This window comes from Onychomys torridus, chromosome 17 (genome assembly GCF_903995425.1).
Source record: "Onychomys torridus chromosome 17, mOncTor1.1, whole genome shotgun sequence".
NCBI classification, from domain to species: Eukaryota; Metazoa; Chordata; class Mammalia; order Rodentia; family Cricetidae; genus Onychomys; species Onychomys torridus.
The window spans coordinates 63,667,107-63,692,887 of record NC_050459.1 but is presented as its reverse complement, the minus strand read 5'-3'; the positions used below and the strand labels follow the sequence as shown (position 1 = coordinate 63,692,887).

At 50.3% G+C, this 25,781-nt stretch overlaps 2 protein-coding genes across 3 annotated transcripts in view; one reads left to right on the top strand and one right to left on the bottom strand.

Annotated features, from left to right (window-relative positions):
- Positions 1 to 481: 481 nt before the first annotated feature.
- On the bottom strand, positions 482 to 24,370 carry Mau2 (MAU2 sister chromatid cohesion factor). 2 transcript variants are annotated; one of them, XM_036209253.1, is made up of 19 exons: positions 24,027 to 24,370; positions 15,761 to 15,778; positions 15,217 to 15,282; positions 13,727 to 13,822; positions 12,831 to 12,925; positions 11,821 to 11,848; positions 11,281 to 11,436; positions 10,297 to 10,443; positions 10,136 to 10,226; positions 9,319 to 9,422; positions 8,851 to 8,928; positions 8,505 to 8,570; positions 6,425 to 6,511; positions 5,970 to 6,019; positions 5,717 to 5,794; positions 5,495 to 5,606; positions 2,984 to 3,074; positions 2,462 to 2,589; positions 482 to 2,336 (listed from the first exon to the last, which is right to left on the bottom strand). In XM_036209253.1, the coding sequence occupies exons 1-19, from the start codon at positions 24,318 to 24,320 to the stop codon at positions 2,262 to 2,264; spliced, it is 1,860 nt and encodes a 619-aa protein (XP_036065146.1). In that variant the 5' UTR covers positions 24,321 to 24,370; the 3' UTR covers positions 482 to 2,261. The 2 variants fall into 2 exon arrangements, with proteins under 2 accessions (XP_036065146.1, XP_036065147.1); XM_036209254.1 differs by having other exon boundaries at positions 6,428 to 6,511.
- Sugp1 (SURP and G-patch domain containing 1) overlaps positions 23,741 to 25,781 on the top strand; it is a 30,228-nt gene continuing 28,187 nt past the window's right edge. The window contains exon 1 of the mRNA XM_036209252.1: positions 23,741 to 24,715. Within this exon, the coding sequence (XP_036065145.1) occupies positions 24,682 to 24,715 (34 nt within the window). The 5' untranslated portion in view covers positions 23,741 to 24,681. The remainder of the gene's footprint in view (positions 24,716 to 25,781) is intronic.

Below are 25,781 nucleotides of genomic sequence, written 5' to 3'. Positions count from 1 at the left end.
TCCCAGCACTCGGGAGGCAGAGCCAGGTGGATCTCTGTGAGTTCGAGGCCAGCCTGGTCTACGGAGTGAGTTCCAGGAAAGGCGCAAAGCTACACAGAGAAACCCTGTCTTGAAAAACAAACAAACAAAAAAACGAACTTGGGGACCAGAAGGACACCCAGGTCTAGAAGCAAGCCTGTCGAGAGGCTTGTGTGCTGGAACTGCAGGGTGGAATGCCCTTCACAGAAGGTCCAAATCCCAAATGCTGTTATCAAGACAAGGGACTAAGGGATAAAGCTATGGCTCAGTTGGCAGACCGCTGGTCTAGCAGCACCAGATAAAGCAGATGTGGTGGCAAAAGCCTAACATCCTAGTACTAGGTTAGTGGAGGCAGGAGAATCAGAGCTCAGGGGCATCCATAAAGAAGAGATTCTGTCTCAAAGAAAAAAAAAAGCTCTAAACACTGCCCCTTCTGAGCAAAACACCAAAGCCAAACTAAAAGAGCCAGGCATGGTGGAATCTGCCTAGAATCCCAGCACTTGGGAAGCTGACACAAGAGAACTGAGTTCTTCAAGCAGCCACTGTTCCACTGCAGAGCCCTAAAAACAAGCACAAACAATGAAACTAACCAACCAACCACCCGAGACAAAACATAAAGAGGGGCTGTGGACCAGTTTTCCACTAGGCTGAGTCCAGAAAGGGGCTGCAGTCCACAGGAGAGCAACTGCCAGGACGCTTGGAGGGTGAGAAAATGCAGAGGCTTGGGGAGTGGTGGCCCTGGAGCAAATACAGGCAGACTTCTCACAGCCCCCTTAAAACTGTTAAGTTCTTTAGCATAGGCTGCTAAAACCAGGCACCAGCACATTAAAAACTTTCTCCTCACTTATGACATGCCTTCCTTCATTCAACAGTGTCACCTGTAGCTCAGGGTGACAGCCATCTCTAGGGCTACACCCCAGCCTGGTTTCCTGGGTGGCTTGTGTCCGGCTCTTGGCACTTCCTGGGACATAATACCTGTGTGTGCTGATCCTTTTGGGTTTTTCTCTCAATCTTAAGTTACTGGACACTGTGGTGACTGCACTGGGGTCATGGAGGTTTCCCTTCAGTGGAACCCTCAACATTGATCATGGCGTTTGTCATGACCCCATCCTTAGCTGTCACATGCCTGAGACATGGTCACTAAAAGCACTCTAACATCAGGATAGATGTCAAGTTGCGAGGTTCTTGTTTGAATTGCTCTATGTACAAAATGCCCTAGAAGCAAAAAAAAAAAAAAAAAGCTTAAATAAATAGGCAGGACTGTGATGAAGACACTGAGGGGGGTCCCTGGGACCCAAAGGGCTGGAGGAAGACAGAAAGGTAGGGAGCACCTGGCCATGGGCAGTGGCTGCCACATGGCTCAGTGAGGATGTACAGCAAGGCCTTGGAGCCTTGTCCCTTCAGTCATGGATTCCAAAGCTCCGTGAAGTGGCCTTCACGGTAGCAGGATGACAGCTCCCAAGCACCGCCTTCACCACCAAAAAGAACACCTGCCTAGGTACCACAAGCTGGCAGGAACCATTGTCCCTTGACATCACTGTGTCACCTTGGTGCAGCCCTCAAGCTAGGAGGAGGAGCGAAGCTGGTTCCATGACTGTCCTCACGGGAAGGCCACACAGCTGCCAGAAGGAAACTCCTTCGTCCAGGTCCAGTGGGACTCCCGCCTAGTGCCCAGGCAGAGCCAAGAGGTGGCTGCTGAATATAAGCAAGGAGCTTGCCGAGGGCATGGTGGGAACACAAGGTCTCCGCTGCATCAACTGTACATGCACACCCTGTCCCAAGCTCCTCCTCTGCACTAGAGTCACCTTCCAGGAACAGTCAGGTTGAGAGGCTGACTTCCAGGTCCTCAGAAGTCCCTGAGTGCAGGGACACTGGAAGAACAGCAGGATGAGGAAAGTGAGGGCTACTGCTCTTCCCTCAGCTTGCCCTGGGCTGCTTTGTGCAGTTGTACTTAGGTAGTCGGCACCAAGGTTTGGTTGAGCAGTCTGATGATGCCCCCCCACACAGACCCTATTCCTCACAGATGAGACTCAGACACAGATTAGGTCATCAGTCCTCTCCAACAGACGGCACTGAGTCCTGGTACAAGCAGGACTGGCTGTCACCCTCAGAGGCAGATGATGACTGCAGCACTACTGGGGCTCAGCTCTGGACAATGGTGAGGGGTTGGTGGACACCCTGGTGGTTCTGTTCCGGAAAGCTCCAGTGTTGGGTCCAAGATGGGGACAAAGGTCTTAGGGGCCTCACAGAAGGCTGGCCAGGCTGGTGTTGGGTCCATTCTGAGCTTGGAACTGCACAGGGGGTGGGCCATCTGTCCACTGTGGGAAGAACACACACAGGTAAGCCTGGTGACCCTTCTAAGAGAGGGACAACTGACATAGCCCCTCCACACCTGAGGAGCCAGAGTCCCTCATCCCCATGTCCATTTCCCCACCCTGTGTACCGTAATGAGGTTGTGCTCTGGGAGGCTGCAGGCCTCAATGTGGTCCTGCAGCAGCTGCTGTGAGAAGTTCTGGTGCATCTGTGCAGCCTCATGGGCATCCATGGCATTCCCGCATGCCTTGTTTAGATCTAAGGATGAGGCAGGTGTCATTGTCTAGTTCATTTCCTGGGTGGCCAAACCCATACCACCCAGAGCAGACAGGAATTGTCCTCAGGGATCCAAACCCATCTTGAGGTCCAGGAGGATCATCCATAAAGCCCTATAAGGAGACGCCCCAACTCCACCTGCCATAGTCCTTCAAAGTTCCCTGGAAAGCCAGGCATAGTGGCTTGGCAGACAAAGGAGTGTAAATCTCTGTGAGTTCAAGGCCAGCCTTGTCTACATAGAATTCCAGGCCAGCCAGGGCTACATATCAAGACCCTGTCTTCAATAAACAAAAATAAAAATCCTCTGAAGATGCACACCCTGCTCATATGCTATCAGGGACCCAAAAGTATGCCTGGTAGCCTTGTTCACTCTCACCTCTCAGGAGGGCCGATGACCACAGTTGCACAGACATGTCTGGGATCTTGCTGGCCAGCTGCATGGCAGGCACCACCATGTTGTTACTCTCCTGCCAATCAAAAGCTAAGAATGAACTGGTGGCTTTGAAGAGTGGCTTTGACTCCACCTGCCCATTTCATGTTCTAGTGCTGCCAGACAAACTAGGCATCCGACCTCAGTGCCACCTAAAATGGTCCTCTGAAGTACTCTTGTCCACCTTAAAAAACAAACTGAGCATCCTTGCACACTGAGCTCTGCACATGAGGCAGTTAAGCGGGTCACAGTGTGCCTCTTGCCAGCTAAAGAAAAAGACAGCTCATAAGAAATGATTAGGGGGTTGGGGATTTAGCTCAGTGGTAGAGCTCTTGCCTAGCAAGCTCAAGGCCCTGGGTTCAGTCCTCAGCACCAGGAAAAAAAAAAAAAAAAAAAAGAAGAAAGAATGAAAGAAATAATTAGATGAGCTGGGTGGTGGTGGCGCACGCCTTTAATCCCAGCACTCAGGAGGCAGAGGCAGGAGGACCTCTGTGAGTTTGAGGCCAGCCTGGTCTACAGAGTGAGATCCAGGAAAGGCACAATGCTACAAAGAGAAACCTTGTCTCAAAAAAACAAAACAAAACAAAACAAAACAAAACAAAACAAAAGAAAAGAAAGAAAGAAAGAAAGAAGAAAGCAATGATTAGATAGATGGAAGTGGTCCACACCTTTAATCCCAGCAAATCCCTCCCTCGGGAGGCAAAGGCAGGTGGATCTGTGAGTTTGAGGCCAGCCTGGTCTACAGAATGAGTTCCAGGACAGCCAGGGGTACAGAGAAACCCTGTCTTGAAAGACAAAAGCAAACGAAAAGAAAAGAACTGTGAATTTACATAGGTGTCCCTGGGCCTCTGAGGGAAAGCAGCCTGTGCCAAAGGTCTGCTTCAGGAGGAAGCAGCCGCTGGACTGATGGGAAGGTCTGCTCCATTGATCTAGCTTCTATAGGTGGGGCCTCTGGCCCATAACCCCTTCTACTCAGCTTCTGTGTGAGCTAAGCTGCTGACCTAGAGCCCAGTGCTCTCATGATGAGGCTAGGGGAGTCCTGGGGAGCACGCCCCTAATGGTGACCCCACACTGAGGAACAGGAGGTTGCTCTCAAAGTCCAGACTCTGCCCTCTTCTACCTATCCAGATTGCAGGCCTGGATTTGGGTCTGTCTTGTGACAGCTCCCAGCAGCAGAACACCAAATCCTCAAACCAGGGGCCAGAGAGATGGCTCAGAGGCCGAGAGAACTGGCTGCTCTTCCACCCACATGGCAGCTCACAAATGTCTAATTTCAGGACCCGGAGATCTGACCCCATTCTTCTGATCCCTGTGGGTACCATGTACATGGGCACACGCGCACGCGCGCGCGCACACACACACACACACACACACACACACACACGCACAGGTAAAACATTCACACACATAAAATAAGTAAATCTAAAAATGAATAAATAATAAAAATGTAAAAGCCTTAAGCCAGATTCTAGGCCTGGGTCCAGCTTAGTGGGAGAACAACCTAACCAAACACAACTAGGCAGGGTTACAGTCAGACCTCCACCTCCAACAACCAAAATCAAACCCAGGAGAGGATTCTCAGGCCTCGGTGGGCAGAACTGTTCCCCTCCTCTTGGCCCAAGGAAGGGCTGAAATATGGGCTGGCTCTATAGATGCCTGGGGTAGGTTTTACCCTCATGGGAGCCAGCCCTCTCCTGGTCATGTGGCTGTGGCTCTTGCTTGTCTCACCCATGAGGGTCTGGCCTGGCTGACCTGTCCCTGGTGCTTCATGCCAGGCCCAGCTGTCCCTGAGTCAGGCTCACACAGGCAGAGGGGGTATTTTATGGCAAGCCATGGGAGTGGTAATCACTGCCAGACAAGCAGATTTCTGGCCAACATCCCTGTTTCAAGTGCTCTACCCCAAACTAGAGTCCCACCATCACACGGGATAACCACATGGTCCTGCCCAATGCCCAGGCAGCTGCCCCACTCAGCAGGCCATGGCACTGGAAACATCAAGGCCATTCCCTGCTCTCTATAGCCAAGCTACCCTCACTGGCTATTATTCACTATACTTTACCATAAAGTGAAATAAAGTTAAGTCTTGTGAAGTCATGTGTTTGATGGTGCCACAGACACAGGTGGTTTTGACACTGTTGGTTCCATCTAAGGTCCTGGGACAGTCCCAGGGGACTATGTACTCCAGAGGGATGGTGTGCTGAGGAGCCAACAGGAGCATGGCAGGAGGCAGCTCTCTCTTTCTCATGTCTGAGGCTTGTGAGCCTGACATATACACCCTGGAAGGGAACCTGTTGTCTAGGATGCCCTGACCCCAGGCCCCCATGACTTCCACACCCTGCATGTCAGTAGTGTGGTCTTCTGCAATATGTTTTCCTGGATTCCAGAACAGGAAGTGCCAGGCTCCACAGTGGTGTACACCAGGTCTCCATCCTGCCCACTGGCCAGGTAGGGACTCACCCTGTGATTCCCCAGCACATAGAAGATGTGGCCCAGCAGCACGAGTGAACAGGCTGTGAGGCGGTTCAGGTCCTCTGCATTTGACATCTTTAGAGTTTCTCGTAGAAATCGCCTGCACAAGGAGACAGATGCTGACATCCTGTAGGCCTATCAGTCACACAGAAGCAGAGGTGGCCTGAGGCAGGAGAGACCATCATACATGGTACCCCAACCCAAACTCACTTGGCTTCATTGTAGCGGCCTTGGAAGAAGGAGAAGAGCCCCCGCACATAGAAGGCTGCAGCTCGGAGGCAGTGTGAGCTGCAGGGAAGCAGAGTCACAGTCAGTTATAGGAGAAAGGGAGGCCTACAGACTGTCTGAAGGATGGGGTCTAAGCAGTGTTGAGTCTGTATGGAAGTCTGGGGCCCACAGGATCACATACCACTCCATGAGCCATGGGAGCATGGGATATCTGTGTTGGGTATAGGCTACTCACCTGACCGGGAAGCTGTGGTCTGGGTTTATCCTCTCAAGCAAACTGTATAGCTGGTGGAGAAATGTCAGTCAGTGAGGACTGAGCTCCACCCAGAGGCCAGGCCCTGAACATGCTACAGGGGACAGGGCTTCCTCCACTCCAATGGAAGAATATAACAATATGCAGCATGCCTGCCCAGAACACCTTCAAGATGGGGGTGTCCATCTGAGGGAACCATGTAGAAGTGGGGACATTAGGCCTTGATTTGAGGCAAGGCTGTGGCTCTGTGGCAGAATGCTTGGCAGCATACAAGAGGCCCTGGGTTGGAACCTAGCACTACAAAAACTTTGTAGCTCCAGTCCCAGTCCCGACTCCTCAAATGTATCCTCATAGAAAGGTAAACATTTAGGTTTAAACACCCACAGCCACTGGGCAGAGATGGAGAAAGGATACCGAACATGAAGCATGTCACCTACTACCTCTTGGTGTCTATTTCCTTCCCGTATATACACACTCGCAAGGTTGGTCACAATGAAGGCCCATAGCTCCTGGTGATTGGTGAGCTGCAATGGAAGATATGGCATTTAGTGGCCAGGCTGGCCACTGTCACACCTTGCTGGAGCTTGACTGAACCCAGAGCTATTCAAGGGCTCCTTTCCAACTCACCCAGCTCACTCCAAACCTAAGCACAAAGTAGAGGTTAGCTCTTTCTCCATCAGCCCTGTCAGGAGACATTTAGGACATGATCAGGAAAGCTAGCTCTCCTGATCCTATCAATGACCAAAAGAGGATGACAATGGCAAGACATGGTCTCACCACACAGCCCAGACTGGCTTGGAATTCTCCATCCTTCTGCCTCAGTATCCCGAGTGCTAAGATGAGAGGCCTGCAACCACTCTGGCTTGTTTTTTCTTTGCAAGCCAACAGATGTATACCCAAGCCTTGAAGCATGTTTATTTATTTATTTATTATGTATACAGTGTCCTGTCTGCATGTATGCTAGATCTCATTCTAGATGGCTGTGAGCCAACATGTGGTTGTTGGGAATTGAACTCAGGACCTCTGGAAGAACAGCTAGTGCTCTTAACCACTGAGCCATCTCTCTAATCTCCAGAAATTTTATTTTTCTTTTTTGGTTTTTCAAGACAGTTTCTCTGTGTAACAGTCTTGGATGTCCTGGAACTGACTCTGTAAACCATGCAGGCTTCAAATTCAGAGACCTACATGTGTCTGCCTCTTGAATTCTGGGATCAAAGGTGTGTGCCACCACATCTAGCTAGGCAAGATCAGAATTTAAGGCCAGCCTGTGCAACTGAGATATCCTCTTAAAAACCATGAGCAGGGACTGCAGTTTGCCAATATAGCAATTACCTGGCATGTGTGAAATTCTAGATTCAATCTCCAGTATGGGACAGAAGGAAGGAGGAAAGGATATGAGATTCTAGGCAGCCCAAGCCCTTTGAGCCCAGGTCCGTGCAGTGGGCATGTCCACTGAAGTACAGAGCCTGCCAGCAGGCTGGGCACACAAAACCCTGGGGTACCATTCCCTGACCTGCACCAGCACTGGGCTGTCAGCTGTGGGTAACAGGAGGAGCCTGAGTTTGAGGGTGAGGTCCTTGTCTGTCCTAGCTCCTCCCCTGCATGGATTCTCCAAAAGGACTCCCCTCAGCACATGACTTTGGCATTGTGCTGCTGAGCCAAAGTTATATAGAAATAAGACAACCAATAAGAATATGAGGTTTCTGGCATTGAAGAAGGGCCTTGGCATTGCAGCAGGCAGGCCTGAGTGAGGCCCAGGGAGACAAACAAGGGTAGAGCCAGAACCCAAAGACATGTAAACCACCAAGGAAAGGAACCCCCATCCCACAATCAGAGATGCCCCAGCACCTTGCTCATAGAACAGAATCTTGCTCACCAAAATGTCTACTGGGGGCTCCCTGAAGGAATGGGTCAGTAGCCTCGCTTTCCTGCAAGGACATTGTGGCCAGAGTAGGGACATCCTTCTCTGCTCCTGGGCCAGGTGGGCAGAGCTGGGAGGTGAACTGGCCCAAGAGACATCTGGGCCACTCTGGGAGAAATGGACCAGTTTCTCAGGGACCAGCAGGAGCCTGTAGGAGGTCAGTAGCCTAAGGGTGTAGGTGTCTTGTGGGGGAGCCCCCTCTCTGAGGTAAAACCTGTCCTCTGTCCCTGAGCACCTATCAAAGGACTTAGGTAGGCTAAGGGCACGGCCCAGTCACTGGCTCTCTCCACAACCTCAGAACTCATGACTCCAGGAGCACCACAAGCTGACACTGACCGAGAGTGTCCTGGCACTTACCGGTGTCCCTATGGCCCCGATACATATGTCCTTCCTTATATCTGCCAAAAGTGTTCAGGAGCCCTCTCCACCCCAGTCAGCTCCCCAAACAAGAACTGTGTCACTGTCATGGCCAGTGTTAGCTGACTGCAGAGGATGTGGGCTGAAAGCCCACAGTTCTAGCAGCAGACCTGAGCTGGTCTCCATCGTCACTAGGGGTACCCAACTTGACAAACTGCCACTCAGAGAGCCAGCCTTACCCGCAGGGCTGTGGTGAACTGGGCTTCAGCATTGTCCATGCAGTTCACGGAAACACAGTACAGGCCCTGCAAGGACAGGGATAGATGTAGGGCAGCTGACACAGTGGCCCCAGGCAAGCATGATGTGTACCTGGGCCTCTGGGATGAGCTTCACACTATTATAAAGGACACCCTCCCCCGACAGAACAGAGCTCACAAGGAACCATTTGGAAACTAACTGGGTAGTGTCACAGGGTTATTTACTGGGACACCCAGATTCTTTCAGGGTAGACCATGTTCTTTGTTAGGTGTGTTCTAGGTTCGGGATTCTGCCAAGAGTAGGACCCACCACCCAGGACACACTCACCAGCAGTGTGTGCAGCTGGGCAGCATGGTTGGAGAAGAGCCGAGGGGACTGTTGGCATAGCTGGCAGACCTGGGAGATCTGAGAAGAGAATGGAAATCACTGCCTGCTCTGGTACCCAGTGTTGGGAGTACAGCTTCAAGGCTGGAAGGTATGCTGCACAGGGAGGAGGGTGACCCCGATCTCCTTTCTCCTTGCCCATGCTGACCACTGGCCCAACTTCTTTCTCTTGATGTTCTTAGAAAGATGGGCATTTTGGTGACACAGATCCCAGTCACACCACAATGTTCCCTGAGCATTAGTTTAAGAAAAAAAAAAAAAGAAAGTTTAGGAAGCCAGGCTATTGGCTTTACATTATATTTTACAGCTCACCATGCTAGAGCAGTGACAGTGAGGTCGCTACACCCTCCCCTCTTGACACCTGTGCCCCTACCCAGGCTGGCTCCCACCATCCTGCTCTGTGCGTGCTACCTCCTGTAGTGCAGTGGCCTTGTGGCCTGTGACGAGCCGACACATGATGATATGCTCCAGGAGGATCACTTGGAAGGATGACAGGATGGGGCTGCAGTCCAGCACTGGAGACAGGAGGTAGGGGTGAGCATGCAGGCATGGTCCCATAGGGCCCTTCGCACACCATCCCTGCTACGTCTTCCCATCTAGATAAGGACATGAGCTCAAGCCATGGCCACTGTGAAGAAATCCCCACTGGGTGGTGCTCAGGTATAGCAGGGGCTCAGCAAGCACAGGTCCTGGCCTGGATACCAAGCACCAAAAACCACAGGACATTCTGGGCTGAGCACCACACCACACACAGGTAAGCTCTGCAGAAGCCGGCACAACTGCCACCCTGCTAAGAGCTCAAGAACCCGCTGAGTGGGTTCTCTAAGATGTCTTGAACTGTGTGTGCCTGGGCCAATATCCAAGCTATGGGGACCCCAGGCAGCTCCTGGCAGCCCGCACAGCTCTCCTTGGAAGGAAAAAAAGGGTCTTAGTTCTTGTCCAATCCAGTTTAAGGGTAAAAAGCAGCAGTTCCACAGGCTCTGGTGTTCCCATCTTATTCCTCCTTCAGTAGTGCTGAGGAGGGCACAGTGCCAATGTGATTTAGAGCAATACTAAGGTCACATGCATCCTGGGATGCATAAAATCAAGTGTGTGCACAGAACCCATAGACTATGGAGGATTCAGAGCAGGTAGGTGAGGGCTACTGTGACCTCCCAGGGTGTGGACATGTCCTAATGTCAAGGAAGCTGCTGGGATTACTTGGTATCCCCACCTAGGTGGCACTCACTCTTGAGCTTTTCCAACTGCATGAGTGCCTTGTCTGTGTACTTCTGTGCCTTCTCCAGGTAGCCAGCCTGCATTGAATGCATCACTGTGACCTGCAAGGAGAGCAGGTGGTGGTCACAGGGCCCTCTCCCAGCCCAGGTGGCCCAGGGTAACAGGACTCACCAGGTAGACGAGCACGCACATGTGCTCCTTGGGCAGCCAGTGGAAGAGGTCAGCAGGGTTGCTGGGCAGGATCTCATCATCGTGTAGCGTGGAGATGGTCTGGATGCACTGCTGCAGCTGCTTCAGGCATGGCTTGACACTCTTCACCTGCAGCACACTTGCCTCAGCACCATACCCCAGGAGATCTAGCACTCTTGCCCAGCTCCTGCATGGGACCTCCCTGTCCTATTGTAGGAGCCCACATCCCCAGGTCCAGGCTAGCTCTTTGGCAGGGAGCAGAGATACTGGCTGAGTTACACCTGGCCTACCACAAACAGAAGCCCTGTTGGCACTGCAGCTTCTGCCAACCTTCCTGTTTACCATCCTGAGCTTCTCAGGATAGCTGTAACTCTCAGCGGTCAGGAACAACCCGTATCTGCCATGTTTTCCATGCTGCATGAGGAGCTGGGCCCAACAGGAACATAGGAAGGCCCTTACTAACAATAGGCTCACTAAGCACTTCCTGGTCCCTACAACACTGGCCCAGTTCTGCACAGTGGCATGCAGCCAGTGGGACCATAGGGACAGGCAAGGGCCAGGGCAGGCAAGGTGGCTCCCATTCATCATAGCTGAGGCCATCACACAAACACAGGTACCAGGGCTTCAACGCAACCATGCAGCCACACCAAGGTCCCCACTGACCCTCACAAAGCTGCTGTGAACTGAAGAAGGGGAGCCTGCTGCACGATTCCCTTAGAGACCCCAACCATGTGTGCAGCACTCAATGGGTGTGGGGCCACACATTCTTATTCAAAGGACAACAGGGCTACTAGGATAAAGCCTGTCACCTGAGCATACTCTACCTTTGGGGTTATGTTATAAAGTGTGGCAGAACTGCACCTGTGCCAGAGCAGGACACCTGAATCTATGTTAGTGCATTCACAAACATGCAACAATGAGACCATATCATGAGCAACCCCTCCCCCTGCCCAAAAGACCACACACCTGCCCAGCATCTAGGTAGTGGGTCACCTGCAGCACCAGGAAGAAGACACGCAATGACTCCTTCTGGATGGGGTTGCCTTGCCAGTTCTCCACAATTTGCCCGCACAGTGTGAGCAGTGGGTGTACCTCTTGCAGTTTGCGCTCCATCAGCAGCAACTGGAAGGGATGGTGAGGTGGGCATCACTGTTACCAGTCCAACAGCTGAGGACAGCCCTCCAGAGGGCAAAGCTGGGTGCAATGATGTCAGGAATGGCAATGCTCGCCTTTGATCCCAGCACTTGGGAGGCAGAGGCAGAGGCAAGCTGATCTCTGAGTTTGAGGCCAGCCTGGGCTACATAGAGAGTTCCAGAACAGCCAGGGCTACACAGAGGAACCCTGTCTCCAATAAACAAAGAAACTGTACAGGTAGCCCCACAGCAGGCATCCTCAATGAAGCCTGTCAGAGCATAAGCCTTGCTCTTGAGAACACTCTGTAGAGTGAAGCCCCTGCAGGTGTCTTCATGCTCACAATACAGCTGCACCCTCCCAGCCTTAACTTACCATCCCTTTGCTGAGCAGGAATAGTGCCCTGAAAAGAGACAAGACATCAGGTTTGAAAGATACCAGGAACCCTGGGGATCAATAAGACTGCCCCTCAGGGAGGTGAGCTTAATAACGGAACTTTTTAGAGTGCTGCTTCTGTCCTCGTTTATATTCATGGTGGTGTTTTTCTTTTTTTTTGAGGGGGGTCACGAAGCTGGTTCTCACGTAACCCAGGTTGGCCTCAAACTTACTATGCAGCTGAGGATGACCATGAACATCTTTTCCAGGGGGGTTAGCATGCTGGGAATTGAACTGAAAGGTCTTACACTCCGCCATTGCTCTATATTCCCAGCTTAACTTTGAACTTAAAAAATACACATTAACTGGGCATGGTAGAACACACCTTTGATCCCAGCACTCAAGGGGCAGAGACAGGTGGATCTCTGTGAGTTCAAGGCCAGCCTGGTCTACATATGGAATTCCAAGACAGCCAGAGATACAAAAGAGAAACCTTGTCTCAAAAAAAAAAAAAAAAAAAAAAAAGCAAAAGAAAAATATATATGTCTGTGTGTGTGCCTACATGCACAAGTGCACCACATGCATCCAGGTGCCACCCATAAGGGCGTGTCAGAATCACACCTGTTGTAATAATACCCATGGCTAGACAAACCCTACCAGTGCTTTCCATTTCAAGAAATTTGGAAGCTGTGTGTGGAAATGCAAACCTGTCATCCCAGGAGGAAGCAGAGGCAGGAGGATTAAGGCAAGTAGCTGAGTGACAGCTTGTCTCAAAAATACCAGATAGAGAAACTGCCAGTATCAGCTCTACCAATGAGACAGTGCCCCTGCCTTCCCAGCCAGCCATTCACGTCTCATCTATTGATGGGCTACTTGCTAGGATTGACTGCATGGCTCACTACACCAGAGGCCACCTCCATACAGTAAGATGCCATGTTTAGGGTCAGTAGCAGGACAACTAAACTCTTTTCAAGTTAGAGAGCGGGAGAAAAAGGATGGGTGGAGCCTACCGTGTATATTCAGATCCCACCACTCGGGCATACTCAGCCCCGACGCCCAGGAGGTCACAGGCTGATACCAGGTCCTTCTCCAGTGTGTGCAGTTGCTGAAGAGGAGAAAAAGTAATGACCATGGCTGCCAATGCCTGTCCTCAGACCTTGCCTCCGTGTGGCGGAGCCTCCTCCATCAGCAGTCACTGCAGTATTGCAGTCACCGCAGTATTGCAGTCACTGCAGTATGGGTTTGGAGCTCAAGCACCAAGACAGCCATCAGCAGAGATTGCTGGGGTACACAGCTGCATACATGACCCATGCTGTAACTTCTGCTTACTGGTATACAAAATCAGCAGTCTGGGTTCTCGGGCAGACCCAGTGGATACCAGGTGAATTACTAAGAAGGGCTCCCTCAGGAGCAGGGAATAAGGATGCTTCAAGCCAGAAGCCTGAACAGCTGAAAGAGAGACCAAATCTGGCTGAGCCCTGGAAGGGTACATGCAGATCCTTGGTAGAGAGCTCAGCTCCCTTGCACAGTGTCATGTAGCTGCCCAGCCCACTTCCTCAGCTGCTGGCAACAGCACATGGGAGGCTACAAGGAGATAATGTGAGCATGGGAGCCTAGGGGACCTCTTGGGGAAAGGTTGTGAAGTCCAGTATCTTTAGCTATGTGGGTGATGGGGCTGTATCACAGGAGACAGGACACAACAGATGGCTAAGTCAAGGGCAGGCAACACCAGCAAAGGGTCACCCAGGTGCCCCTGAGAAAGAGGTGCAGACAGGATGCAAGGAAGAAGAGGTGACTAACAGCGGAACAACCTGTCCCTCTAAGGCAGCCAGGAGGCTCCCAAGGGGAGTCTGTGTGACTGGTACTTGAGTTCATGCCCCAAGGACTCGCTTGCTCCTGTACTCACAGCAAGCTGGAAGAGCAGGCGGCAGTGCCAGTATGGCGTCTGCTGTGAGATCTGGATGGCTTTCCGCAGTAGTGGCTTTGCTGCATCCACAGAGTTCTGAAAGGAAACCGTTTCAAGTTCAAGGAGGACAAGCTGGCAACAGAGCTGGACCCTGGTGCAGCCGCCACCACCTCCTGGGGAGATGGGAAGGCTAGTACAGTGCACTTGCCACTTGGGGAGTGTCTGCACAGCTCCTGGAATCACTTCTTGACAGGTGTGGTGCCTCACACCTCTCTTATCAATGCTTAGGAGTCTGAAGCAGGACTGCCTGTGAGTTCAAGGCCAGCCTAAGCTACAGGGTGACACTCTTTCACAAAAAAAATTTTAAACTTAAAATATAAATGCATGGTGGTTCATGCATTTAATCTCAGCATTAATGAGACAGATCTCTATGAGTTTGAGATCAGCCTGGTCTACATAGTGAGTTCTAGGACAGCCAGAGCTATTAGCGAGATCCGGTCTCAAAAGCAAAACAGAACAAAACAACAAAGAAAAAATTCAAAAAACAAAGCACAAAGTTTAGAATATAAAATATAGTAAGCTTCTTAATTCAGATAGGAATGGTGGCAATGTCACCTGGGGTCTCAGTATTGGGGAAGCTAAGGCAGGAGGTACAGGTTTGAAGCCAGTCCTGGTCACACAGCAAATTCTGGGCCAGCTAGGTATAGGTGCATAGTGAGACTATGTCTCAAAAAACAGCTTAAAAAATTACACACACACACACACACACACACACACACACACACACACAATTTGAGGGAGGCTGGAGAGATGGCGGTTAAGAGCACTTGCTGCTCTTGCAGAGGACCTGGGTTCAGTTCCTAGCACCCATATGGCAGCTCACAACCATCTGTCACTCCAGTTCCACAGGATCTCATGTCCTCTTCTAAACTCTGGACAACTGGCAAGGATGTGGTACACTTACATACACAAAACACTTATACCCATAAAATAAACATAAATAACAACAAAATCTAAAAAATGGAGGTGCAGTTCAGTGCTAGAAGGTGTCTATTTAACAGGTATAAGGCTGTGGTGCCCCCAGGACCACAAAAAAGGGGAAAAGTGACCCCTTAAAGAATACTGGACATGGTGCCGAGTCACTGCTATTATAGTAGGCAGTATACACTGGGAGGGGAGAGGACAGGATAAAGCTCAGTGGCAGTATCTAGCTCAGATGAGGCACCATCTCTTGTCCATAGCCCTGAATTAGTAAACACAGGAATAAGAGTGTGAGCTATGCACAAGCTCTGTAAACAGGCTGCAGCACTCCACAGAAGGGCTCTGAGTACCTCCTGTATCTGGTGTTTGCAACAATCATGGGCTGAGTCCCCAGGGTCTCTGAAGGTTGAACATAATGGGAACTTCTATCCAACTGGGAACCATAATGTCCTGCAAAGCTCAGGAGACAGGGAGAGACTCTGCTTTCAGAACCAGTAACATGTTCTCACCTCTTGACAATATAGCTCTGACAACAGGCTTGCAGCCTCAAATTTAACATCTTCAAACTGTGGGATCTGGAGAAGTCCAGTTAAGGAAGTACAATGCAAGATATCTCTTTGTTTGTTTGGTTTTTGTTTTTGTAGACAGGGTTTCTCTATGTAAACCATGCTAGCCTTGAACTCACAGAGATCCCCTTGCCTCTGCCTCTGCAGTGTACCATTACTGCCTGGTGCAAAGACATCTCTTTAAAAAGGACCACAGCTCCGAGTGAGTCCCCTCCTCCTCCATGCTGCAGGGCAAGAAGAGGACACCTTGGAGCAGGATGAGGACGTTGCTGCCCAGAGTGGTGGCTGGCTTCCAGGGCAGCTAGGGCACATGGTATGCCAGGGAAGGGGGGCTTTTCATTCAAGCAGAACATTCCCTCAGGTGCACAGTACAGGGCCTTAGAGTACAGCTCAGTGGCAGAACATTTGCTTAGCATGCCCCAGGCTCTGGGTTCCATCCCTAGCACAGGCACCCCCCATCACACACATACACACAAGAAAAGGATACTTGCTGTGATATCAACCACTGAAAGAGAAAGAAAAAGGATTAATCAATTTTGAGGCAAAGGCTTGGCGCCTGGCTATGTGGTCCATGCTGAGGCTGGCACAGCATGCCCATCACCAAGAGCACTGTGGGGAAGGGGCTGTGTGCTTGCTTTCCCTGCTATCTGGTCGTGGGAATGGAAGCTGCAGGGCACTTGGGAGACACCTAACAAAGAGGGGACTTCTCCTTCTAACATCAGTCAGGGAGCTAGTACTCCCACATACTACAGGGAGGGAACCTTGGTAAACTTGGCCATTTTCCACAATTCAGCAGGGCTGATGAAGACTAAGTCTGGCAGAAAGCTTGGACATTCAGCAAAGCTTTGCCTGAGGAGTGAGTTACACTTGAGGGGGGGAAGTTGGTGTATGGGGACAAGTCCCTCCTGAGGAAGCAGCATATCAAAGAGGCTTGAAGAGGGCATAGCTAGTCTCAGAAGGGGAGTGCCAGTGTGGACAGCAGCTGGCCAACCTGAGGATGTGTACATCTTCAAATCAAAACCAAACAACAATAAAAAAACAAAACAAAACAAAAAAACCAAAAACCAAAAACCAAAAACAAAACAAAAACCCAGAGAAATGGCTTAGCAGTTACGAGTGTTTACTGTTCTTGCAGAGGGCTCATGCTTGGTTCCCAGAACCCATCATGTTGGGCAGCTCACAACCATCCATAACTCCAGCTTCTCAACATCTTTAGTTTCCACAGGCACCTACAGTCAGGTGTACACACAAACAGAAGAAGACATAGAAAAATAACTAGCCAGGCATGGTCCTTTAATCCTAGCACTGGGGAGGCAGAGACAGATGAAGCTTTATGAGTTTGAGGACAGACTGGTCTACACAGCTATCCAAAGCTAAACAGTGAGACCCTTTCTCCAAATAAGTAAGTAAATAAATCAAATAAATAAGTAAATAAATAAAAGTATTCAGAGGGTCAGCTTTGACTTGGGGAACCACTATGTCTCAAGCAGGTTCCAACAGGTTCCTAGCTAGTGTGTAATGCAGTGTACAGTCATTTGGATCTTCAGGGACTTCCTAAGAACACACCTAACACTGACCTGCCAACCTAGGGTCCAACAAACAGTTACCTAAGAATTAACATTTGAGAGGAGCCCAAAAGGTGTGGACAGGTGGACTGTGTCCTTTGCCCACTCCACTGTGTTCAAAGGTCACAGAAGATGGGGCACCTACTTGGTGCTGGGCTTTGAAGGCTAGAGTAGGATGTGAGCATAGGGCTCTGTAGAAAAGGGAAAGCAGGATGTTCCAGATACAGAAGAGCTGGTAAGAAAGGAACCAAGACCTGGACTAGCTGGGGCTACAAGGCTGGTGGCTTAGTGCCACTCATGCAGCAGTGGTGGCTGGGAGTCCACCCCTAGGTGTGGAGCCTGATCCCGTGGGGAAGAATCAAAGGACCTGACCAGATTTTTTTAAACATCTCATTTATTTATATGATTTATTTATATGCGTTCACACACACATGCACTCAATAGGCCATGGTGTGAATGTGGAAGTCAGAGGGCAGCTTGTGGAAGTCAGGTCCTTTCCCTCATGCTCTGTCCTTCTCTCCCTTATTCCCTTGAGACTGGAGGTAGGCTAGCAGCCAGCAAGCCCCAGTGCTCTTCTTGTCCCTGCTCCTCAGCAGCCACAGCACTTGGGTTCCCAGTGGGGTTATGTGCACATGCCAGATCTTTCACATGGAGACTGAGATCCACACTCAGGTCCTCATTCTTTAACACCAACAGAGTTACCCAGTGAGCATTTGCCCAGCCTCATGATTTTTGGTTTTTGAGGCACGGTTATGCTGGCCTTGAACTAATAGCATTTTTTTTTTTTTCCTGCTTCAGCCTCCAAAGTGCAGGGATTATAGGGATGAGTCTGCACACTCAGCTTACAGGCTTCTCATTCATAGAAAACGAAGTAGCTTAAAATAAAAAAAATCAGGTCTTCTAATCCACCAACCTGAGTAGAGATATCACAGACTGCCACAGTCAAGACTGGAAACAGGGAGCTTCCCAAATGCCCTGCTATGGGTAGCTAAGACCTGAGTGTGGGCACAAGGCAATCAGGTGCTGGGCAAGACGGCTCAGTGGGTAAAGGTGCTTGCCACCAGGCCTGACCACCTAAGAGAGCAGACTTCCACAAGCTGTTCTCTGATCTGCACACATGCTCCGTGTACACACATGCACACTACACAATGTGAAAAGGGAAGTCAGGAGGTCTTTATCACATTGGTTTACTGAGGATCCAATGAGATGGAGCTTAATGCAGGGATGGCACATGAACATAAAAACAGAACAGTATTTTGAAGATAGGATGAAGTGGAGGAGGCAAGCAGGGGTGAGTCAGAATGAAAGGTGATGCTGACTTTAGTTCCTAAAGTCAGAGGTGATGGAGAGAGTGAGAGAGAGGAAAGAGAGAGAGACAGAGAGAGCAGAAAGGAAAACAGGAAAAAGCACATGGAGCTGCTCTCTGCACAGTGGCCGAAGCCTGGGCATGGGTTTCTAGTCCAGGCTTATGGAATATAGTAGGACATGGTCAAAATCCAGGAGAGAAAGAGTTGCTCCATCTGAGCCTCAGGCATCAAGAGAAAGGGAAGAAACTTCCAGGTCACCCTGAGAGTAACAGTGTCTGAACCAGTGGAGCTGGAGCTGCTTTCCAGGTCAGATAAGCAAAGTCATCATCACAGAGCAGATAGGGCAGGTGTGGCACACACCTGCAGCCCATTATGGAGGCCTGGGACGGTCACTCAAGCCTAGGAGGCCAACCCCATTTGCAAAGCAACCCAGAGAAAGCAGGCCATCAGCATGGTATCCTCAGCCAGGCCAAAGAATAACTGTAGATGCAGAAAATAATTCCTTTCTTCTCCATGGCTTTCAAACTGGGAGCAACTAAGAATGATAATTCACACTTACAGGTCCAGAGACAAAAGGGATTATGGGATCAAAAGGACAAAGTTTCGGGCTGGCAGAGTGAGGAGTAGATTGCATACAGTAGGATGCATGCTCAAGCCTTCGGTAAGAGCCTAGGTTTAATCCCCAGAACCACAAATTAGAGGCTGGGAGATGCTCAGTCAGCAAGTACTCTCTGAGTTCCGACACCCAGTACCTATATGGACAAGGTGCTATGATGCATGCCTATAATTCCAGCTCTGGGAAGCAGAGGCAGGAGGGCATCTGTGCTTGCTGACCAGCCAGTTTACCCAATTGGTGATCTCCAGGTTCAGTTTCCATTCGTCTCAAAACTTGAGAAAACAACTGATGCCACCCACAGTCTATCGGTCCCATGGAGATGGGCAGACCACTGAAATGAACCTGTCTGCTTAAAGGAAGGGTGTGAAAATGAAGCAGAAGCCACATTTTGGCTTTGAAACACACCAGATTCACACAGGAATAGCAGGATCTGTGTGACATAATGCAGCCTCAGATTGCCTGCAGCAGCAGCTTTCAGGCTCTCCAGCAAGAAAAGCAAATTCTGTGAAGAGGAGAACCCATACCATTGTTGCTTGCTGGAGCATTTCAGAGCAGTGAGAATTCCCACATGTCCACACCCCCACAAAGATTCTAAAGAGGATGGCTTTACACCCCTATTCTCTCTCTCTCTCTCTCTGGTTTTAAGAGACAGGGTTTCTCTGTGTAGTTTTGCGCCTTTCCTGGAACTCACTTGGTAGCTCAGGCTGGCCTCGAACTCACAGAGATCCACCTGGCTCTGCCTCCTGAGTGCTGGGATTAAAGGCGTGCGCCACCACTGCCTGGCAAATGATTGTAGTTCTCTGTGGAAGGAAGTTAATGGGGTAATTCTCACAGATTCCACTTTCTTTCTTTCTTTTTTTTTTTTTTTTAATATTTCTTTTTTCGGAGCTGAGGACCGAACCCAGGGCCTTGCGCTTGTTAGGCAAGTACTCTACCACTGAGCTAAATCCCCAACTCTCTCTCTCTCTTACACACACACACACACACACACACACATGCACGGAAGAAGGGAGAGAGGGAGGGAGGAAGGGAGGGAGGAAGGGAGGGGACAGATGGAGGGGTGAAATTTCTAGCCTTCTCTTATTTATAGGATTTCCCAAGGAAGCCAGGATAAGACAACACTCCCAGGGCTGGAGAGATGGCACAGCAGTTAAAAGCACTGGCTGCCCTTCCAGAGAACCCAGGTTTGATTCCCAGCAAGCACATGGCAGCTCACAACTGTCTGTAACTCCAGTTCCAGGGATCTGACACCCTCACACAGACATACATGCAGGCAAAACACCAATCCACATAAAATAAAATTAAAAGAGCAACATTCCCATCCCAGCTTTCCCACATACCTGATCAAATGATGACAAAATAGTATTGGCTCATGGTCTCTTTCTCAAAATACCTTATTGCTCTGAACTTAACCCTACCTGTGGTAAGAGTTGCTATTCTATATACTATGTTAACAAGGTGACTGAACGATAAAGGCACTGTGACTAGATTTAAGAGCTCTTGAACGCAGCACTGCATACTGTACTTGATACCTGAGATATCTGCTAATGGGGACTCACAGTAGAGGGTTAACAGGTGGTATCATCTTCAGCATGGGCATGCTGTGGATATGCTGATGAAGACCAGCAAGGGAAGGAAGGAACAGAATGCACAATTTCAAACCTAAGAACTAGCCAGGTGTGGTGCTGCATACCTCTCACCCAGCACTTTCTAAAAGAACTCAATTACACTTTTAGTTTTTTTAAAGAAAAGAGGATCTTGTCCTGTGGCTCAGACTAGCTTGGAATTCCTGGGCTCGCTGAAACCCATTTTAGGGCTCTAAGACTACAGGTCTATGTGTGATTCATGCTATGATTCTTTACTGAGTGGGTCCAAGATAGGAAAGTTCATGGCTGTGCTTTGGGGAAAGGGCAATAAGAATAAAGTAAGGGGCCAGTGATACAGCTTGGCAGCAGAGTGGCTTATGTACAGTGTCTGAGGGTCATTCCAAGGACAAAAAAGGGGGCTATACATGCCACTTTAAATGAAACTCCTCAGATTTTGAATGGAGGAACAGCTGAGATTAACAAGGTTTTCCAGGTATTGAGCTGGGGTGACCTATGAAGGGCAATATGTAGTTCTGTGGGAGACCTCGCAGGAGTCAGGTTTCTGTTCCATCAAGGAAAATCACTTCACAAGGGTAAGGGTTTCAGTTATTGGTCTCAAAGCCAAGGGCTAAAGGAAAGCAACTGCAGCACACGGTTGAGTGGGTGAAATATGAGGACACACCAACACCCAAGGAAACAAGAGTGAGAGAGGTGGTGGGATTAGCTGCCCTGAACAAGAAAGAAATGAGTTTCCAGCAGGCGAATGGATGGAACTAGAAAGTATCATCCTGAGTGAGGTAACCCAAACCCAGAAGGACAAACATGGTATGTACTCACTCATAAGTGGATTCTAGATATAAAGCAAAGAACAATCAGATGCAACCCACAGATCCAGGGAGGCTGGGAGGACCCTAAGATGACTGTGGCTGATAATAAGTTTTGGTTTTACTCAATCACTGGGCAAGCCTCAGTGAAACATTTCACTATTAGGATAAGAATTTGTACTGGGGCTGGATGGCTCAGAGGTTAAAAGCACTGACTGCTCTTCCAGAGGTCCTGAGTTCAATTCCCAGCGACCACATGGTGGCTCACAACCATCTGTAATGAGATCTGGCGCCCTCTTCTGTATACTAAATAAATAAATCTTAAAAAAAAAAAAGTTGTACTGTATCAAGCTGATAATAGACAAAACAAACAAACAAACAAACAATAGTTTCAGAAGCAGACAGGCCCTGGCAGCCTCCAGCCGGCGTCTACACTGAAGCCTGGCACTCCTTACTGCCCTGGCCTCTCCAATCCACTGCTGGCCACAGGCACTCCTTGCACTAGCTCACACCATTCAAATGTCACTCATCCAAATAACAGACTCTCTCATCCCCACTGTCCCAATTAGCCTGACATCAACTCTATACCTTCCTGTGGTCCAGTGTCCACAACTCTTTTCTTTGTTTCTTTTTTTTCTTTTTTCTTTTCTTTTTTTGGGGTTTTTCAAGACAGGGTTTCGCTGTGTAGCTTTGGTGCCTGTTCTAGATCTCACTCTGTAGACCAGGCTGGCCTTGAACTCACAAAGATCCACCTGCCTCTGCTGGGATTAAAGGTGTGCACCACCAACACCCGGCTCAGTGTCCACAACTCTTATACTAACAGCCTTACTGACTGCTAGTCTAACTGAAGAAAAAGCTTCCATGGGTAGGGACTGTTCCAGTCAGCTAATACCCAGAGTCCAAAACAGGCTTGACTTTCAGGGGGGGGGGGGGGAGTTCATCTCCTTGACGAATGAAAGAAAAAGCAAAACACCAAAACAAAGCAACTTTACTAACACAATAATGGTCTCGTGTTCTAGCACGGGAACTGGATCACTAAACTGAGGGGAGTAGAGAGATGGCTCAGCAGTTAGGAGCACATACTGCTCTGCACAGGACCCAAGTTCTGTTCCCAGCACCTCAATAGGGCAGCTCACATATGACTCTGACTCTAACTCTAGCTCCAGGGGATTCAAGGCCTCTGTTCTCAGTGGGCACAACATTTATGTGCATATACCCACACACATAATTAAAAATAATTATCTCTTTATAAAATCCACAAAGTTGAGTCCAGATTTCAGTTTTTAATTGCTCTGTTTTCATCATCATCGTTTTTTTAAAAAAAGATATATATTATACACACACACACACACACTCACACACACACACACACACACACACACATATATATATAAATTCTGTTTTCGTGTATGCCTTCAGGCCATAAGAGGGCACCAGATCTCATTACAGGTGGTTGTGAGCCACCATGTGGGTGCTGGGAATTGAACTCAGGACCTCTGCAGGAGCAGCCAGTGCTCTTAACCACTGAGCCATCTCTCCAGCCCATCATTGGTTCTTTTTGAGACAGGGTCTTCTACGTAGTTCCAGATGTTCTGCAGTACTCCAAGAGATTTGCCCGCCTGTCTCTTGAGTGTCGGGATTAGAGGCATCTACCACCACACCCAACTCTTCATTTTATTTTTAAATTTAACTATTACTTGTGTATGTGTGTATGATGTATGAGTGCAGACACATGTTGAGGTCAGAAGACAACATTTGGGAATCAGTTCTCACCTTTGACCGGGTTCTAATGATTGAACTCTGGTTATCAAGCCTTTGTCCACCGAGTTGTCTAGCCAGACCTACTTTCTTTCTTTGAGACATTTTGCTATGTAGCCCAGGCTAGTCTTGTGTTTATTGACTTCTTGCCTCTGATGTGATGAGTGCTCGCATCACAGACATCCCAAAAGTAAGACTTTTGCCCAAAAAACCAAACCCAAAGCCTCACAGGGTGATCTTTGCTAATCACTTCACCTGGGTAAGCCCGTGTGGTCTCACTCTGGAAATAAGGAAGCTGGTTGGTCGGTGAGGATCAGAAGTGCTAACTCTGCACAGCGTGGAGCAAGGATTTCATCCCCTCCTGAAGGCAATTTACTTAGACCAACCAGGGGTCAGTGCATTTAAACATCTGAGATGACTCAGGGAGCTCCTCCAATCAGAACAGAGATAAGTAAACGGCAAGAGTGAGGTGGAGGTGTGAAAGGGACGCCTTTCGATGAGAAGAAACAAGTCTACACTCACAGAGGGTAGGAATGACAGCTACTTCTTTAAATTCTGTGAACCACCAAGATAAGATGTCACAAGACAGGTTGGAGGTGAGTGGGGATTCCTTCAAAGATAGACTAGTAAATGGTGGGAGAAGGCGGCACCAAGGGTGAGACCGACCTCCAGACCCCCACAGGACATCGATGCTCAACCCCAGGCTCGGAGTCTCCTCTTCCCCAATAACCTCAGCACAAAGGACAGAGACCCGAGCCCCAGCCCCCGAGTGTCAGAACCCCAGGTCCAGGACGGACGTCTCCCAGCCGTCCTGAGACCTCACTTCTGCGTCTCCAGGGGTGTCTGGGTCTCTTCCTGCTTCTCCCCAGTCACTCTTGGGCAGGAGTGACAGGCTGACGCTCTGGGCAATGGTCCCCAGCCAGCCAGCCAGGAGATGGCCGAGGCGGGAACTGTGTCGTCGCGAAGGGGTGAGGGCGTGGCAGGGCCGTGTCCGCGTCCACAGGTGAGGGCCAGGCCTTCGGAAGCCCCACACGGAGGAGGCGACCCCACCGCGCCCCCAGCACCCCGGGGCCCGCCCGGCCGCCCCGCACGCTCACCGCTTTCTCCAAATGGCTGCGCGCCTGCTCGCTGTTCTTCGTGTGGTGGTAAAGCACCGAGCCGAGCTGCAGGTGCGTACGGGCCTCGATTCGCTGAGGCGGCTTGAAGGGAAACACGGCCTGCAGGCAGTGAACGCACAGGCGGATCTTGGGTGGACTGGACGTGCGGAAGTGCTCGGCGAAACCCAGGAGAGCCAGATACCACGACTCCGCCGCCTCGGCCTGCGCCGCCTGAGCCGCGGCCGCCTGTGCCGCCGCCGCTGCCTGCGCCGCCGCCGCCGCCTGTGCCGCCATCTTGGCCTGCACAACAACAAGCCGCCTCCACACAGAGGCGGAAGCACCTCGAGGGGCGGGGCCTGGCGCCCCTGGTGGTTCTCGCGAGAACTGCTGCGCAAGGCATTCTGGGATTTATAGTGTATATTCGCAGTGACTGCGACTGAGGGAGAGTTTGAGGAGAAGACGACGTCTCTGCATTATCGCAGCTGAGAGTGACACACCTTCATGAACTGACGCCGGCGGTTTTGTGGAGAAGACTGTTGATGTCCTAGAAGGGGTTGGACGTGATTGACGGAGGCCGACTACATTTCCCATCAGACCAAGCGCACTATACACAGTCTCCCTCCTCTCAGGTGGCGCCGGAGCATTGTGGGATTGGATGAATCTCAAGATGGACAACCGGGATGTTGCAGGTAAGAGCCCCCGCCTTCCCTCCGGCGCCCTCCTGGGTTCTCGCGACTGCACATTCCCGCTTCACCCTCCTTTCTGTCGCGGACCGACACGCGGACTCCTTGCCTCAGCCCCTCGGCAGCCTACAGTAACGGCGTGTGCACCGCTCTTGTCTCCCGAGACCCTAGACTCGGGTTGCTAGCCGCCCCCGCCCGGGGCTGAGAACACCGTGTCTTCCCCAAAGACCTGGGCGCCGGGTGGGCCCCGCGCGTGCTTTCCCCATGAACTGTCCTTAGGGCCGGTGCCGCCCATAGCGGCCACCCGGGGACTGCCTTGCTGCCTCTCCAGGTCCCTTCCAGGTGGCAGCTGCCCTTGGCTTGGGTCCCGCTTTGTGGAAAAAAAATCTGCGTTTCAGAGCTGCACTGGTGCAGCCAGGGCACGATTTCCCACGGCTACCGAACCCCACTTTGACACGGGGTTAGGTATCCCAATGCCTCTAGGACGGGATGAATACCATATGCTTCCACAATTCCTGTGTGCCAAGTACCTGGGAACAAATTTTGCAAAGAGCTATTCTGGTGACTGAGGTCTGGGTTGTGTCTGCTAATATACTGAAGACCAGGGAAGGCTCTAAATTTATTTGTTTGTATTTATGTCTGTGCGTGTGAGTACGAGTGTGTGTTTCCACGGAGGCCAGAGAGAAATTAGGATCTCCTGGAACTGGTGCTTTAGTAAGCCAACTGGATTTTGCTGGCATTTCAGCTTGGGTCCCCTGCAAGAGTAGCAAGCACTCTTAACCGCTGAGCCATCTCTCCAACTTCATGAAAAGCCTTTCTTGAGCTCAAGATGTTTGAAATGAGTAGATGCCATCTATGGGAAGGCAGAGGTTTCCCCCTATAGAGGTTGGATAGGCCTTGGAGTGAACTGGGATTGTCCCTTCGTGATTGTCATGGATGAAATGGAGATTTTTAGGGAAGCCAGCTCTGATAATGGCTGGGGAGTCAGCTTGCTTTTAACATTTAGAATTTAAGGGCTGTTGAGACATCTCAGTGGTTAAAATGCTTGCTGCCCAATTATGAGGACCAGGCT

Coding starts and splice junctions, on each gene's coding strand:
- Mau2 (XM_036209253.1), bottom strand. CDS start 24,320: ATGGCGGCACAGGCGGCGGCGGCGGCGCAGGCAGCGGCGGCGGCACAG. Junction 11,437..11,820: donor TCCTGCTCAGCAAAGGGATG/GTAAGTTAAGGC, acceptor CATCCCTTCCAG/TTGCTGCTGATGGAGCGCAA. Junction 5,607..5,716: donor GGCCGCTACAATGAAGCCAA/GTGAGTTTGGGT, acceptor CTCCTTGTGCAG/GCGATTTCTACGAGAAACTC.